We start from the raw sequence: 18,931 nt of genomic DNA, 5'->3' as shown, positions 1-18,931 counted from the left end.
CAGTACAGTATGTGCACAACTTAAATTTATAAAGAATGTATTTTCAATGATTAACACGTATGTCGATATTTCAACAGCACAGAACAGCAAATTCAGCATTTCCAAAGAAATAATATTTTCTTAAAATACGAAGAGATCAATGGTGCCAGTCACCAAAGTGGTGATGATTAAAAATACTTCAAAATTAACCAAATTATCCATCAACTGTGGGCTTTTATGGATCATGTTGATCACTACATTGCCGTCATTATGTCTTTTGGATCTGAACTATTTAATTAAAACATCCCACAGCAATGTTAATTAGCCTTTTTTCTTGAATTATGATTCTAAATGTACTGTAGGAGGGTAAATGCTATTTTATTAAAAAAGCTAAACACAATAAAACTATTTTATTAAACACAAATGCAGTGTTATACAGTCAAAAACAGCAGACGGGGAGCAAAAAAAAATCAAGCATACAGTAATTCTTACTGCTGGTATCTCAGCTTTACCCTTTCAAGGACAAATGGTTTACACTGCCCAAACTGCAATTAAACATTAACTTCTCCTTGCTTATTTTTTTAGATAAACAGCCCTTTCTGAGATTCAAAGACTTGTAATATTGCCTATGGTTGCAATGTAAGCTTGTTCATTATTTTGAGTCAGACTTTTCCCAGATTGGCAGCACTGTGTTTTTTACATGTAATTTACTATACCATTCCTTTCCCAAAAACCTCAGTCACATTCACAGACTCATTGACAATGACAGACCAGAAAAATATGCAGAGAATCAGAAGGTTTCTTCCTACCTTTTGGTTGGGGTGGGTGCCTCAGAAGACATCACCATGGTGTCGTTCATGTTATTTGGTAGTGGCCGTGGAGGGCTAAAAGAGAAACAATTCAGCAACAGTGAGTTACAACGGCAAGCATACTCGTCTTCAGAACTACCCATGCTCTCTTGCTACATGAATTTCCTATTTAACCACCCTTACCTCCTTTTATAATGCAATGGCTCAGTCAAATGGGGAGTGAAGTCATGCAGAAGCAATTGCTCGTACCATTCATAAATGACAGAAACAAACACTGACAAGAAGAAAGAAGAGCTGCCAAAAGATTTAATTGTGTCTTTCAAACTCAAAAAGACAATTTCCCCTGAAGAATAAACAAATTACCACCAAAACAATTTTATTTTCGAAACACCCTATTTTACAATACAATCAAATAAATAGAAAAAATAAAAATGATTTCATGATCAAATGAATGCTGTTTTGTTGTGATAAAAGCAAAGGACATTCTTAACCCATGCTTTTATCTACGATGAGAGTGTTAGAATACTGTATACTGTATGCAGTTGTATTTGTGAGCCAGAAACCATATTTCCTTTTTATAACTAGCTTTGTAGTTTTTCCCTAACAGTAGATAAGCTCAAATATGATTAACTATTACATCTGAGTCCATAGGAAAAGTTGAGGTTATTACAGAATTTTGAAAAGGGGAGTCATCCTTTTAAGCAAGAACATACTGTATTTCAGTTTATTCACCAAAATAAAACACAGCAGTGCTCTTTTCATAGAGAGTCTCTTCTCAGATTCCGTTCGGTTTTGAACCCTGGGGTGGTCACTCCCAAAAGAGGAGCTGCAATCTCCTTGAATTTCTGGAAAATAAAACCTTCGCCACTGAATGGACAGCTGAGTTAGTTTTTTTAATATAAGGAAGATGCTTTTGTACAAAAGTGACAATACCAAATACAGTAAGTCATTGTACTTTATAACAATGTTTTTCAACAGGCAATACAGGATGATGAAATAGTTTAAATTAAATTGAAGAATAAACAGGCCAAACACAGACAGGTGCAGAATAAGAATGAAAGTAGTCTGTTTTTGCATAGCTTTTCCAGAACCCTTTCAGCAGAAGCAATTTCCTGAAAGCCAATGAGGCAAAAGACCATCTGCCCTTGATGTAGCATGTCCTGAAACATATAGTGGCTCCCACCACAGCTGCACCTGGTACCACAATTAAACGAAAAACTGTTTAAAAACACTATGTGCATTGCATCTCTAAACATCACCATACTCTGCCATATTGAGAGCGTGCAACAGCCCTGTCATTGTTGCTGCCATTAACACTAACACGCTAAAGTGGTTTCTTTCTCCGTGCGGCACTGCTCTCAATTGTGCTCCCTTCGATATTCTGTTTCCTGAAATAGAACACACTCGTCAGTCTAACCAAGCCACTGATGTAAATCTCAGAGAATAAGCATGAAAATCGATAACTACATAAAACTAGACATTACTCCGATGTTCTGTTTTTGGAACTGCACATTTGCCCTTCAGTCAAACCTACTGCTATAGAAGAAAGCACAGACATCGAACTTATCAACTGAGCTTGGGCAATGCATTAAACCCATTAATTGTTTTCCTCCTATGTTTGAATATAGCAGAGACTAGTGACAGCAGGAATGTTGACATCACTGACTCGAGTAATAAAGTACCATCTGGCTCAATGAAAATACTTTCAGCATGCATTTCGCAGGTCTAGCATGCACAATGTACACAAAGTGGTGCTTAACATGATCTATATTACTGAACTGTTTCTGAAACTTTTGATTTGATATTATTCAGTTCAAAGCCTAAAGAAAAATTAATTCATTTTTATGCCAACACAAATACTTGCTTCAGGTTTGATACGCAGTGGTTTGTGTGGTTTTCTTTTGTCACGCTAATGGAGCTAAAAAATGCTCAAGTTGAGCCAAACCTATTTATTCTCTCACACTGTTCCACACTCGCCTTCCGTATTAAAAGGATCTAACAGTATTACAAACTCACATGCTTACAACCACCTAATGATACACAATTCATGTATATTCTATCAGAGATTCTCTAGACATTTCTCATTTCTCATTGTATTTTCTGATCCATTTTTCACAGTTGTTATACAAAATGGTTATATTTTTTAATTTAAAGAAGAAAAACTACATATAGTTATTTAATTTGAAAGTGATAGTAGGCAGTATATTGTTTTAATGTAGCAACTCTTGATATCTTATTTTCCAGAACTGCAAACTTTGACTGGATAATACTTGGAAGAAAGAAAATTAAAACTAAACACTCCATGTTCTATTTCAATTACCTTAAATTAAATAAAGCATGCTGTAAAAAACATACAAAAACATTATTACACTCTACTGTTCTAAGTAGTATTTTTGCATTCTAGGCTTTGTAGATATGTCTTAAATCTAGGTATTCATTGACACAACTCTGACAAATAGAAGGATCAAAGATCACTGAAACAAGAGAACAACTTACTAACCTCCTTTGACTGTAATGCACTTGTCAGGCTACCAAAACACATCCAGCCTTCTCAGCTGTGTGCCAAACGTATCCCTGACTCACAGTCTACTGAATGAGCATCTTAATGCACTACATTGCTGCTGTCTCTAAGGAAACAGAGGAGTCACATGACCAACAGGGCAAAAAAAAAAAGTCACATGACACTGCAGCCAATAGTATTTTGCATCAAAAAGAGGGTTGTAAGCTGTGCCTGATAGGAGGGTTACAGAACTGCACACAGGCTCAGGGCTCCCTATTCAGACAAAAACAGTGAGGTAGCAGGAATATGCAATTTCCTTTCTACATACTGTACACTGCTTCAGTCAATATAATCAATATTATTCAGCCTGCACTTGAGAAATAAAGGAAAGGTCATGCTAGTCTAATGTTTTAAAACCCTTTTAAATGCCTAAAGTATAGGGTCACAAGCTTGACTCTGTAAATATCACGATAATGTTTGAAATGGAACATACATTTTTGTTTTACTAAAGTATTTTTATTGCTGACTGGAGCAATCTAAAATATGTCCCCCAATGGTAACTATCTCGATATAACAAAGTGGTGGACATAAGGGATAATATTAGATAAAATGATTAGTTAAAGAGGTTAATTTATCACTCTGGTGAAACAACGACTTAAATTTTTTTTATGTATTTATTTTATATCTTTTCTTGTTATGAAAAGTCTTGTACAAACTTGTATGTACATTTTATACAACTGTAGCTTTAGTTACAATATAAAACAATGCAGTGCATCTGACCTCTGGAGTTTAATGTCCTGCAAGGTATTTTTAGTCCTTCACTCTTAAAGTGTAATATGTTTGGTTTGCCTGTCCTTTATCTGACAGGTTTAACTTTCCTCTTCAACAGCCAGTCTCATCTTCATCTTTGAGTTTTATTCTTAAGAAAATGTGTATCATCCTTTAGGAGTATCTTAAATACCCATTAATGCTCATGTTCACACAGAAAACAATTAAAAGAAGGTGTATTTGGTTGGTGACACTATATCAAAACGTTACTATATAAAAATAAAAAATAAAAAGGCATTTTTATTTTTACTGTCCTGGATGTATTGATTTTCTCTTGCACAAAGGAAAGCTACAAACAATGAGTATATTTTATTGCTCATCTTGAACTCAATACTTGCCGTTCCAATTCCAAAATAAGCCGATTTAAGAAGAACTGCAAAAAAGTCAACTTAATAGATGAACAGAAATCTAGAATTATAATAAATCCTTTCTTAGATCACATATTTCTTTTTCACAATCTAAGGATCTATAGCAACAAGCAAAAATGAATACAATAATAGTGGGATATTTTCTCCCTTTGATTAGAAGTGATTTATACTTCCTTGGTATTTCGGTAGCAGCTAGGCTATGCATCTTCCAAAACATTCAAGAAGGTCTACAAAATTCCCCAGCATTCTTATCCAGAACCCAATGAACGAAAAACAAAAAAGTTTAATTATACTACGAATTAAAAAAATGATCACACTTACGCAATTACAGAAAAGAGTCTTACCTTCCTGCATGAGGTTATTCTTGCAAGCCTTCCCATTGAAGTATGAAAATGCCCAGCTCTACCTTTTTGGTATTAATGGAACAAAGAGAAAAAAACTGAAATCTTCAATTGCCTTTATTTCTTCCGTGTTTTTGGCAAGAATTCAAGGAGGGTATTTAAAGTGCCTCTTAAAAAAGCCTCCTTTTTTCCCTTCAGGTAAATTTGCAGAGTCAGTAAAGCACATGTGATCATGACCAGCCAAGCAGCTGATACAGCAGCCGAACTGTAAAGAACATGAAAGCCCTCCAGCAGAACAGAAGTCTATCAAATGCTTCTGTGTTAAACTTTTATCTAGACAGATTAAATGCTAATATTCTGCGGTTTATCAGGTGCACAAAGCTGCACATCTTATGAACCCTATAAAACCATTTATTAACTGTGGTATTCCAGCAAAATACTTTTTTTTCTCCCAATTTCCCCTGAATTATGCGTACTGCCTTCCCTGCTCAAGCATGATTGGTTGTCTAAAGTACAGTATATAATCCCCTTCATTTCCTACAGAAAGAAGCTGCTCTGGATAAATCTTTCCGGAAGGTGTTCTTCCTTGTTAGGTTAGAATGACAACAACAGCAACAAAAAAAAACTAAATTGCGTTCAACTGTGCTGAAACCGTGGCCACACTGACATATAACAAATGAGCCATGAGTACATTATACACTATATGCGCTTTGAACTTTACGAAGAATGTTCAATTATACAGCATCCAGCAGTGTTAAAAGCATCAAGCAAAGTCTGTTTAACATTGTAGTATTTCTCTTTTGTAAGGACACATCAGCATCCTAAGAAACAGAATGTATTACTGACATGTATTGTACAGTTACAACTAATCCTGAAATCTCTTGTGGATCAAAAGAAACATTAGAGTGCAGTGTGGTGGCTGAAATGAAAACAACATATTGGTAAATTGTTGATTCTCACCCAGCAGGCTGACATCTTTATTTCACCTGCTTTCAATGATATTCATCTTTAAAATGCACTTTATAGTGGTGTGATGATTCACTGGGAAAACAGCTATTTAAGTAAAGTGGGACTAACAAAAAGATACTGAACACAGACAGAAATGGAATCCTAAACAGAGTAACGATTATTTAAACTCTGTTTACACAACTCAATGCAGCTTATTATATTATATGGTCTTAATGAAAACGCGGCTCAGGAAAATCAGTTTAAACAGAGTGAAGTATCTCTGTCTAAATTACTTATTTTGTGCATTTATTCAACAAAATCCTAGATAATGCACCAACGTCCTTTGGATATATTGCATAGTAAGTAAGAGTACAAATATTTAATGTGTTAATGCCTTGAGTTCCCATTTAAAAAGCTTCTGTTTATTATCTATAAATGTGAGAGCTACAAAAAGAGAACTCAGACTGAAGGTCACACAAAAAATTGTCTAATTTTGCTGGTGCTTAAAAAATACAGAAGAAACTAAATAAGCCTGGATAAAATGGTTCATTCAAAAAAGAATAACATTCTTTTCATCCAACTTGGTATACATATTTTGTTATACCTTTAAAAAAAAAAAGTATATTTATAACACATGGTCCTCCATATCCACCACCAGCAGTGATTATAGCTGCAATGCACCTCAACCACTGTCTGTCCCTTTGAGCTTCCAGTTGTGACCTTGTGTCTGTATTTCACAACTAATCATATAACAGTTCCAAGGTGACCCTATATATATTCATTTCTACATTAAAATATATTTCTCTCTTTGTAACTATTTATAAGGCTATATTATCCTTCATTGGTACGGTGATGAAAAAGGAATACACGATGCTAAACTAGGTCTTACTAGTCCCCTTAAGATGACCGTCTTAACAGGACAAAGACTACATAAACACTCAGATCCATCTCATGCAACATTTCCTGCACCTCAGAATAACCTGTGAGACATGCAGAATGTATGTCACTACTTCCTATGTGCATAACTTACCATTTATCAACATTACATTTTATACATCAGGTGTCTGACCAATCTAAAAGCAATCTATGGTTTTGTCTAAGTCTGTTTTTTAAATTCCCCTTCCACTGTTTCTATCAGGCTACCTATTTGTGTCCTGTCTGCAAATTTAAGTAGCTGGGCAACTATAGCAAAGTGAAGAAAACACAACGTGTCGGCCGTGGAGACTTCTTCTATTAATAATTAATAGGTTTAATTTCAGGTCACCTGACACCTGAAGAAGGCTCCACGGCCAAAACGTTGTGTTTTCTTTCTTCTTCTTTTTTTCAGCATGAAATAAACCTATTACTTGTTCCTTTGCAGCCTACGCATGCTGACGCAGCTACCCACCTGAACAACTATAACAAAATGTCAATCACTGATACAGAAATAAAAATGGGCCTGTGAAAACAACCACCTTGTTGGTAAGTCAGGGATGGCCACAAGATCATAGAAACATATATTTTTTTTTAAGTTTCCACAATGAAACACACCTCCACATAGACATAGACAAGACTTTCTTCCATGCCATCTGTTTCAGGTTTAAATATCCTAGACTCCACCCCCAGCTCCCCCTGATTGGAAAACATTCTTCATTTCAGCCAAGGGAGGGCCCGGCGCTGTAACCTGACATAAAATGGAGGCCAAAAACTAAAGGCAGACTGTGTATCCACAAAGATAAGAAAAATCAAGACCATTGAACAACAAATTACAACCTCAAGAGAGGTCATGAGAGGAAAGCCTGCACTGCCTTCATCATAATGCCTAAAAAGACCCGCTTAAATCTTTTAGTGGGTTTGTGCTTTTTCCTAGTTCTTGATCCACAAATGTACATTACCTTGCATTCATATGCCATTTAATTTGAAAATTAATATTATATTTAGGACTTCATCTAAAGATGTTTTAGCAAATTCAAATCTACCATGTTAAATGCTTTAGTCCTTTCTTAACAAGGTTTTCCAGGCTTTGGGAAGTTCTCTCCCTTCACCTGATAATGTACGAAGCGCAGAGTCAAGGTGAAGTGCTGAACATTTGTGATTTGCTTTCCTTCCCAGTGAGAACACACACTGCAGCAATTCAGCTGCCTCGGACAATGTTCTGCCTGGCACCTGGGGAGAAGCTGAGCTTATTTGCAATGACAGCAGGTTTCATGCAGACCTGGGGTCAAAGGCATTCAAATGCAAAAGCAAATGCTGTCCCGTTGTCAAAACTGGAAATGTGAGTATGAGTACCTTCACTACCACAATCAAATATACAGTACATGCTAATATGTGATTTATTAAACTAAATGTTGGCTGCATTTGACTCCAAGTCTGTATAAATATAATATATCACATTGTACAGTATATATGTACAGTATAAGCTTTACACCAGTATTGGCCACTGTGAGGGCAAACCTGCTCATTCATGGGATCCAGAACCCATTGCTTTTGTAAGTGACTTACAGAATAATGGATATAAGCTCAACTCTTGTATTATTTTTTTCCATACCTCTTAATGTCAAAGGTGTGATAAAATTTGCAAGTCCTGGAACTCAGGAATTTACACTTTCAGGTAAGCTTTAACGAAGACACCATCCTTCAGGACAGATGTTAGCATGCATTTCCAGTTACCAAGAAAACAGAAATGATACTGATACTGATGCCTTTCATTTCACTTCTGTAACAAATGATTTCCAGCTATTTAAATGTATAATTTAACACATCTCGACCGTTACTAAGACTAAAATCATGTTCTGTTTTTACAAACTCAGCCACCTTTTTGTGTGAAACCCTTGCACTATATCCATTGGCAGTACATCAACCTTTTCAAGTTAGACAAACAGTCATCAGCAAAAAGGAATGGGTAACGTGAGACAAAGTACAAACTGGGGTGTTGATCTAGAAAACATGCAATTTCTACTTTACCAAATTGGAGTTAGAAAATGTCTACAATCTCTTAAAATGGCATTGTGCATTCACAATCTCTAAAAATGGCATTGTGCATTCACCTACATAATTACTTCTGGGAAGACTGGAATGAAAAGCACATTACTGTAATGAAACATTTGACAATGTGTCAACTTTTATCAATCTACTCTTTAATATAGAGTGAAAAAAAACTAAAATCATTTAATAGGGTGTTGGGCCACCTGTGCCTGGAATTCAGCAAGAAAGATGTGGCACAATTCCTCTACAAGAAAGTCAGTTTGGCTGGTGGAGGTGGAATATGTTATTCCAGCCATCATTCCAGCAATAACCCATACAGTAAATGATTGATTGGGTTCAGATTTGGTGAATGCCATGATATACTGTATATGTACATGGATAACTTCACAGCACAGAAACCGCCCTGGTCAAAGTCACCAACGATCTCCTAATAGCTTCTGATTCTGGTTCTCTTTCCATACTCATCCTTCTTGATCTCAGTGCTGCCTTTGACACGGTTGACCATAACATCTTACTTTCTCGTCTCGAGACTGTTTGAAGTCTCTGACACTGCCCTCAAATGGTTTAAATCTTACGTCACCGATCGCTGTCACTTTGTCACTCTCAATGGGTACAGGTCTGAAATTGGTTTTGTCAAGTCTGGTGTCCCCCAGGGCTCAATACTGGGCCCCTTGCTCTTCAGCATTTACATGTTCCCACTTGGTCAACTTTTAAGATCACATGGCCTCAGCTTTCATTTTTACTCAAATATACATCCATACCAAACCTGACACTGATGTGGCTGTCTCTATTCTATCTAATTGCATCTCTGAAATTTGGATGACTCAAAACTTCCTTCATCTTAACTGTGACAGGACTGAAGTCAAGCTTATTGGTACCCCCCATCAACTTCGTAAAGCCAGTCCTGTAACACTATCTGTAGATGGCACTGTACTTGAGCTTTAATCAAAATTGAAAAACCTTGGGGTTATATTCGATTCTGGCTTAACATTCGACCCACATGTACACCATACTGTCAAAACTTATTTTTTTCACCTTAGAAATATCGCAAGACTAGCCCTATGCTATCATTAACTGTGGCTGAAAAGCTGATCAACATATTTGTATTCTCTCGAATTGACTACTGCAATGCTCTACTTGCTGGGGTATGTAAATCCACTCTGAACAAACTGCAGTATGTCCAAAATTCAGCAGCCAGAATCCTGACCAGGTCTAGTGCAAGTGTTCACATTACTCCTATCCTGGAGTCCTTACACTGGCTTCCGGTCAAATTCTGCGTAGACTTTAAAATCCTCATGCTCACCTATAAGGCTTTACATGGCTTGGCACATCGATACCTGTCTGAACTTTTATTGCCCTACTCCCCACCTCGCAACCTCCGCTCTTCAAATTCTGCCCTCCTTACTGTCCCCCAAGCCCGTCTACATTGTATGGGCGACAGGGTCTTCTCCTGCTATGCCCCCAAGCTCTGGAACTCTCTGCCCAAGGATATCAGAGAGTCACCTTCTCTTCAAATCCAGACTCAAAACCTTCTTCTTCAGAAAAGCCTTTACTTAACTGGTTCCATTCTTCACCCCTCTGCTCTTCTTAATACCACCTTCCACGGTCTCCTCTATTGTTATTGTTGTATTGTTGTAATTGTGTCTAATCTTGTGAAATCTTCTTATTTATTGTTGTAGTCTTCTTATTTATTGTTATTGTCATCCTGTAAAGTGCTTTGAGAAGCCACCTTTAAAGGCGCTATATAAAATAAAGTTTATTATTATTATTATTATTATTATTATTATTATTATTAACACCAGTGACAAGATAATCAAACCACTTGGTGATCACACATGTTCTGTGGATGGGGCAGTTTCATTCTGGAACACACCCCTCCCAGCAGGAGAGGAATGCTGTGACATGGAGTATCAATGATCACTCAATACCATTAAGTAGCGATTAACATTGACCCTACCTTCTAAAGGAATGAGTGCACCCAAACAATGCTAGGAAAATGTGCCCCACCACATTACAAAACCCTTGGAAGAACTTGGTGAGGAATGATTCATCTGACCATATCACATTTCTGCACTGGTCAGAAGTCTATTGCCTGTGCTCTTTGCACCAATGTACTCACAAGTGTGCATTGCCAGGTATAATGGTTTTTGCACTGTAACCCAACTGTGGTATCCTGTTCTGTGGAGTTCTCAAAAGCTGTTTTTTAATGAAACTGGTTACTTGCCCAGTTGATACTTGCAGTTGATCTGCAGTTGCACAGCATCTGAATGTATGGTTATCATGTTTCTGCCCCCTGTTGCCATTTGCTGATGATGTTTCCCCCTCAGAGTTCCATGCTGACTTCACATTTGACATCCTTACTCATGAAACATCAACAAGTTGAGCTGTCTTTGTCAATGAAACTCCTGCCAAACACACCCCAAAAATCACCCCTCTTTCACAATGATTAAGGTTTCCTCTTGCAGCCATGCTAATCATAATTCAGCAACCAGGCTTGTCCAGCATAATTATACATGACTCTAGGCATGCTGGGATGTTACTGTATATACGTAACATAAGCTTAAGCTTTTGTGTAGCCCCTGCTTTCAATATACTTGGTATCCATCATTTACGTTGTTACCATTTTCTTGTCCACTACCCATATTTCAATTGAACAATCACTGAGATGCATTAGGGGCTTTAAAAATGTATGAAAGGGGTAACTATATGATTGGAATATACTGTATATTAATCTATTTTCTGTCATTAATTTCCCCACAGAACTCAAATAATCCTTTGGGGCTTAACTACATATCAATCTACAATTTTATTTTACATCCGTGTCTAATATTTACCACACAAGCTTTTGTTCCAGTCCTATTTTTAACCTAAAGGTTCATCAGTAACTCTTTTTCTTTGATGCTTTTCTAAATATTAGATTAACAAGTGATTGAACACTGGTAGAAGCTCCGTCACTACTATTTGAACATGGCCACAGCAAATCAGCAGATAAGGCAGTGATTTAATATTCCAGCTGCAGGGGGTTTTGTCCAATCCATGCTGAGATCAAAGCAGTACATACAAGTGATCATACATCCTCCACTTCTGTCTGTTTTTGAAATAGAATGCTCACTGTGGAGCATAGACTGACTATTATTTCATACAAAATTCAGGCTCTTAAGAATCAAAAGTTTAAAACAAAATTTAAAATAATGGTTATGAAAATGTGGATATGTTGTGGCTATAATTCGTTTATTTACATAGCTCTTTAGGATATAAATATATGTCTGCAAACTGTTACTTCCCCAGTGTTTGCTATGCTAGCATCATCCCCATTGCCAGCGTCAATGTAGCACCGATGTATGTGGGTTTCAGCTTCTTTATCCACCTTGCCAGACAGCTGTTCCTCAAATCAAGATGGCCAGAAAATAGCAACACACTTTAATGTAATCTCATTGTTGAGGTTTCTCCGCATCAGCTGACTTTTGGTTGAAGTAAAATTTATATCAACACAGATGAAAGATGTCATACACAGTCAAGCACTGTAGAAGCACGTACAGTAACTGTATTCTTGTCAAGCTTAATCAACAAGACTTTCAAAGTATTGAGTTCAACACACCCAGAGACTTTAGTATTGATTGTACCAGAAAAGGGTTGGTACTGTAGTTCCTAAAAGCGGAATTGGATATACCAGAATCCCTTGTTGTTTTGAATTTATGCACCGCTGGTCCTGAACACCTCATAGCAGTTGCACAAGTCTTGACTTTACATTGTGATCTCGGTGCAAGCTTTGTGTTCTGATTGGTACCCAGATGTTTTATTCTGCTTGACATACTGTACTGTATAGGCTTTTGATTCCAAATGGTTGCAAAAGTTTGGATTTTGTTTGGTGCATAGCTCTTACATTCTTAATACTGCAATTGGAAGTTGAAGGTATATACTGTATGGTGGTATTTCACTTGACACTAAGAGTTTATTAAGCATATGGATGTCATCTCAAAATGTACATCTCAACATGTACAGTAGCTATCAGCATACCATTTACATATGGTTAGGTGAAAAAAACACAGGTTATAGTTTTCTACAAAGTTATCAACACATCACAATTTAAAACTTTAAAATGTTTCAGGCCTTACTGAGAAATTAAAAATATGTATTTTCTCATGTGTCTTTTGTAAGCAGGTGGAAACTAACCATTGATTTAAACACATCATAGTCAGGTAGACATAATTACTAAGACATGAAAGATAAAGAATAGTATTTACAAGTACTGTCTAATGGCTTTTAGTTTCCCAAGGAGAAACCAATCAGATGCTGTATAATTCAAGAAGCCACAGTGTTTCCTAATGATTATCTGTTAATCTATTAAAGAGCCTTCTCATTTAATCTCTTTTACAGAGTTTCGTCTAGTTTGGAAAATGTCCCTTTCATAAAGGGAGCATTTAATTTTTCTGTGACTGCAAATTTTACAGGTTATTTGCTGAAATAATTAATTTAATTTTTACAAAAAAACTTTACTCATAGGATATTGTCTGTATAAAATCCATTTTATTTATCCATATTGACTCTACAGCCTTCTGATGCCGATTGCAGAACTCGTTTGTACCTGGTTTACATGTACCATGTCTTCCCAACTTCCTTGTCATCTTGCCTCTCTCTCGAGCAGCACGCACTTCTCTACTCAGCTAGGCATTCAGTTACAGTACATATTTTGCACATTAGCACGCACAAGTGATTTCAGTGATCTCTCAATCCTTTTGCTATTTCTTATAATAGTCTAATGATTCAAAGCCATATCCTTTGAACCTGAGGAAAAAGAAAGTTTTGCCAACAGCAGGGCTTTTTAGGAATACTAGGAATTTTGGTACCGTAAGTAGAGCCTATAGTTTTTCTCTTTTAAGACACACATTTTTTTTTTAAAAGAAGTGAGTCTGGTCATTAGCTTAAAGTCCGGACACATACTGTAATAATAATGTTAAGAAAACAAAACATTCACAGCACTCTGAATATAAACTTCAAATGTGACCCTTGGGTCAAGCTTCCTGACCTGGGTACTGATTCCAGGATTATCAACAGTCAAACTGATCTTGCCAGAGCTCACATGAGCAAATTATTAATTTTTATTATAATCTAAGGAGAGTGACAACACAGTGTGAGGTTTGATGTGAACAGAGATGTGGTTGTTGTCAGCACAGAAATAAAAGCTGATGGCACAAAGAAAATGACCCAATACAGTACAGTACATATACATATACAAAAGTATACAGTATGTATATGTACTGTACATATACAAAAAAAAAACTTGACCGAGAACAGAGATTTGTGGGACTCAAGATGTGACCAACTTTGTTAATAAGGAACAGTAACAGATTTGAACAAACAGTCCAGCAGGCCTAAAAAGGATAATCAGAAACCCTAACAAGAGATATTTCTGCACTGTACATTAATATGAACCCAGACTACTAAGACTCATACTGTATTATTCTACAGATTGTGAGCTTGGAACAGTAATAGCTTGCTTTAGGAAAACAGTATTGTAGATTCAGGCTACTAACTACTGAGCAGGCTAGAGTATGGAGTCTAAATTCTATTTTTTTAGCACAGAACTTAAGGATTCATTGATAACATGCCTGACAATGACACAGAGGGCACAGAGAATTGATTAAAAAACTGCATCGGATCTATGGTTTTGGACAGTGGACAACTACTAGTCCATGACTACCAGTTCTTCACATGATGTAAAAAATCATGAGGTGTGGAAAAAAGAAAGGAAAACAAAGTAGAACAACTCAAAAGTTTTACTGAGACAATTCAAATACCACCACCTTTCTGAATAGATGAACTTGTATATTTAAAGAATAAATAATTGGAAAGAAAAACAGCATTCACTCAGCCTTTCAAGCTGCAAAACATATACACCAAAAGTATATTATGGTGACCTTTTCAGCAAACTCTTCTGATGGATAAATTTTCCTTCAGTTATGATTAACTTTATCCAAAAACAAACTGCATCAAGAGAACAGAATCACAACTGTATGAGAGGTAATGACACCCATAATCACAAAGCATTATTTTGAAAACAGGAGTTCCCAGAGTGTGCTTTCTGGAAATATAAAATGTAGTATGTAAATGTTAAATGCATATCAACCTTTTCACTACAACTTTCATATACAGGATGTCACAGTTCTACATACAATCAGTAGGCATCTTGCTGTTAGAAAAGTCCTTCTGGTTAGTATCAATACATTTTCACACATTTTATATTTTGACACATACAGTACTGAAGCAAAAACAGCACACCCCTGAACTTCATTCTGAACGTATCACACAGCTTACAGTACAAGCTTCTCTTTTCACCACACTGCAACTGCACTGTTACTGAGCATCTTGATCAACCAGCACTGCAATCATCTGCTGTTGGGCAGATGCTATAAAAAGCCCTAATAAGACAGGGTTCTGTATTGGAAATGCTCATGGAGGCCTAGCTAAATCTCCATTCCTTCCCTAGGGGATTTATGGATTTATGCATGTTTGAATACAGTCACCAACAGTTTTTAAATACAATTCTCAGCTCATTTCCTAACCCTATTACTTTTTGCTGATGGGAAAAAAAAATACTTAATGTTCAGTGCCATACTGTATGTGCCGGTACTGGGTTGCACAGGGAAAGATTCAATGTCAATCTGTGATCATAAAGGGCCACATAGATTCCATATTTCATAGGCACCATAATGACAAGACATAAAAGAAAGCAGGGAAGACTGTGAAAAAATGCCAATAATTAATTCATTTGTCACATTCATCTCATGAAATCTTTTTTTTTGCACATATAATAGTTATAATAGTTTATTTTCAAACATAAAAGGTTTTTACAGGTTTAAGTCTGTGTATAATATACAATTCTGTGTAGGCATATAAATAAATTACAGAATTCAGTACCTTGAAATTAAAGCAATATCAACCACGCTGAAAGTAGTTACTATTAATGATGTTGCTTCAATCTACAGTATATAAATTAAGATGCTAGTTGCAAATTATTTTAACCAGCGTGGAATAATGGCCTTTCACAAAATGTGTTTCTTGTACTTGTACTTCCATGCCATTGACTACTTATGTTATGAAAAATGAGTTAAGAGGTGCTAAGCAGATGTGCATATGGTAACAAATACTAAATAAATACAAATAACTAAACAGATTGCTTGGACCTGCACTTGAGAGCTGATGTAAGCAGACTAAAGGAGCCCATAAAATGAGGTCAAGTTATAAAAAATGACACCAAATGAAGTTTTCAGATTCTGCATAAAAATTAAGCTTAATCTGTTTCTAAGACTTTAAAAGCAAATGCAAGAGTCAAAAATTAAACCAAAGCACTGACACATGAATTCAAAATTGTAAAAAAACCCAAAAAAGCTATTAATATCCTGTGGTTTACAAACAACTTTATTTCCTTTACATTTTCCCTAGCACTATTCTAAACATCCTATAACTGCCACTGTAAATCCTTAAGATGTGCTTGTCTTGACAAAAAACTTTCCTCTTGGAAAATGGTCCCTTCAGTATGTACTTCACATAAATCACAACAAATTAATTCTAGTGTAGCTCCTGATAAATAACCATTTACTAAAACCCCTTTAATTGAAATGAATAACCACACTGCCAAGGCTGAATCTTTCAGAAAAATAAATCTGACAAAGACAGTCTCCGTAAAAACAGCACTGAGGATATTAAGCTGAAAGTGTGTAGCCTTAGAAGGAGAAGACAGGCATAATACTGTGAAGCTAGGGCTGTCCTGTTACAGGGAGAATTGAGTAAAAATAAAAGAAGAGATTTTAGGTTCTGTGTCTATTTAGGTATAATCGTATTATGAGAAAATATTTACTTACATTAATTAAAAATGTAAATAGTAATTGGCCAACCAACTGCTAAAACGGCTACTAAACTACAGTATATCTGTCATTTGATTAACACTGTACCTACTGCATATAGCAGATTAACTTGAGTCGCAATTAATTAGTACAAAGACAAAAAACATTCACAAATACTTAAATTGTGGCATGAATATAAAATCAAAATATGTTTTTTCCTTTCATCCATCTGCAGACTCCTAGTTTAATCTTAAAACCCCACAACTAAATACTGAAACACATAACTAATAAAAGAACATTCAAAACAACACCATGAGTGACATCTTCAAAGTTTCAGAATGTTGTATAAATCAAGAACACATTCTACTCTGTAACACAAAGCTCTAAAAGTCCCATCTGTAAAACTATAAGTTTGTGCACCTTTTTTCTGAGTTAGTCCTCTAAAATACCCTTTCTTCTATTTTGTAACAAGACCAACTTAAGAGAGAAAGTCGCCCTTAGTGGTTACTCTATGCTTTCAGAAGTACACATTGCAGGGTCCAGAACAGAATGAAAATGGACAATTTGGGAGATACTGTCTGCTCCAATTACAGTATAAACATGATCTACCATCTACCATCATCTTTTACCCTTATTCTGTCATCATCAGCCAGGCACTACCCATTACTACATGACAGAAGTGTCTCCTGAAAAAATCAGTTCCTGGTGGGCTATGGTAATAGATGTCTTTGGAGAGTTTAAACAAAAGGAAAAAAAAACTTTAACAGAATTAACTGACTGCAGTGGATGTCTTGCAAGAAAGATTGAATTCCCCTTCCCAACTTTATTTATACAACCCATTCATTTCTATGACACTGCATTATCACATTCATGATCTGGCCCCAGATCCACGATGACATTCTGCACCTGAGTCGGTTTTTTTCACACATACCAGTCCTCCTGCTGTCCTCTCAGGGTACCTTGGCATAGAGGATAATGACTGGGGGACTACTGACTACAGACTCAAACAGCATGAAAAAAAAAATTTGGCTAGAATTGATAATGTTGAGTTTGTGAAACCTCAGTGTCAGTGAACTGGCTGAATGTGCTTCGATCACACCTCTTCCAGCAATCTGCTGCACGTTTAACAACCCCCTCTCCCCATATTTGAGCCATTTGTTATTAGAAATAACCTTTAGCTCTCACTACATTACTGTGAAATATGTCTGCAACTATGACATGTCAAACCATAAATACTCCTCACCTTTCATGAGACTTCGAACCCACTAGAGCCTGTTTCTAAAGGTGTTTTAATCAATTTTCCAGAAAAGAAGGGTGATGAAAATACTATAAATCTCCATCAGTAACACCCTTTTAAAGAAGCAGAAAAAAAATCACAGAGATGGATAGTTTTCATTCTTCTACTGCTTACTTTGCCAGCTGAACTACAGTCATACTGAGTGAACCACTACACTACTGAGAGAACCATACATCCCTTAGGGGGCTTGAACATAGAGGTCACAAGGCCGAGCCTGTTCCTATTACCTTTCTTGAAATAATAAATTCACTTCAACTTTTGTATCCTCCACCACAGACAACTCATGGCATAGACAAGAACATGCGTGCGGGAAACCTTTGCCCTCCCCTGTCCCAGAGGTCAGTGGTTTAGATTCATTTGCTGGTGGCTGCTAGCAGACCCCCCAAAAAACAACTGGCTGAGTTAAAAATGGATACCTGTCTTATAGTCCATGAATATAACATAAAAATATATTACACTATTAAAATATGAATAACCCCTAATGCTCATTGTTGCCCAAAAGACTTTACAGCTATAATGAGTGACACATAAAGGACCACAGTCTGTCTCTTTTGAAATTTGATTTTTTACTCACACCCTAACCTGCTATTAAATATACAATATATCTATACATTATTAATATATAATTCTTCATTGTTTACTGCTGTTAAAATGTATCCATTGACACTTTTTAAACTTGTAACAAACGATTGTGTTACATGTTAAATATTTAATTCACGTTAAAACAAAATTGCAGTAATAAGAAAACTCACAATAATTTACTGTTATAAAGGGATCATTTCTTTTGTGATGTTTTGTTTCTAGTATATGATGGTCCTTTCACTATATACTTTAGCTTCCATATAAATAAACCATCCCAAAGGATACATTACATTTGAACTACAAAAACTAAGTAAAGAGAGAATGATTATGGATATTAAGGGAAATTTCATCTGGCTCAAACAATTACTTTTTTCATGATCACCAAATATATACTTATACATACAGTATACACGATACTGTGGGTTATGCTGTTCTTGATTGTTTTGCATTCCTGAACATATTTGCAATTTA

At 36.1% G+C, this 18,931-nt stretch overlaps 1 protein-coding gene across 12 annotated transcripts in view; it reads right to left on the bottom strand.

Annotated features, from left to right (window-relative positions):
• The window catches only part of dtnba (dystrobrevin, beta a), a 176,986-nt gene that overhangs the window by 63,426 nt on the left and 94,629 nt on the right, over positions 1-18,931 (bottom strand). For all 12 annotated transcript variants that reach the window (XM_015348275.2, XM_015348281.2, XM_015348288.2 and 9 more), the window contains one exon: positions 789-863. In XM_015348275.2, coding sequence (XP_015203761.1) covers positions 789-863 — 75 coding nt within the window. The remainder of the gene's footprint in view (positions 1-788; positions 864-18,931) is intronic.

This window comes from Lepisosteus oculatus, chromosome 2 (genome assembly GCF_040954835.1).
Source record: "Lepisosteus oculatus isolate fLepOcu1 chromosome 2, fLepOcu1.hap2, whole genome shotgun sequence".
Taxonomy (NCBI): Eukaryota; Metazoa; Chordata; class Actinopteri; order Semionotiformes; family Lepisosteidae; genus Lepisosteus; species Lepisosteus oculatus.
Note: the sequence above shows the minus strand (reverse complement) of the source record. Positions and strands in the feature narration are given on the sequence as shown.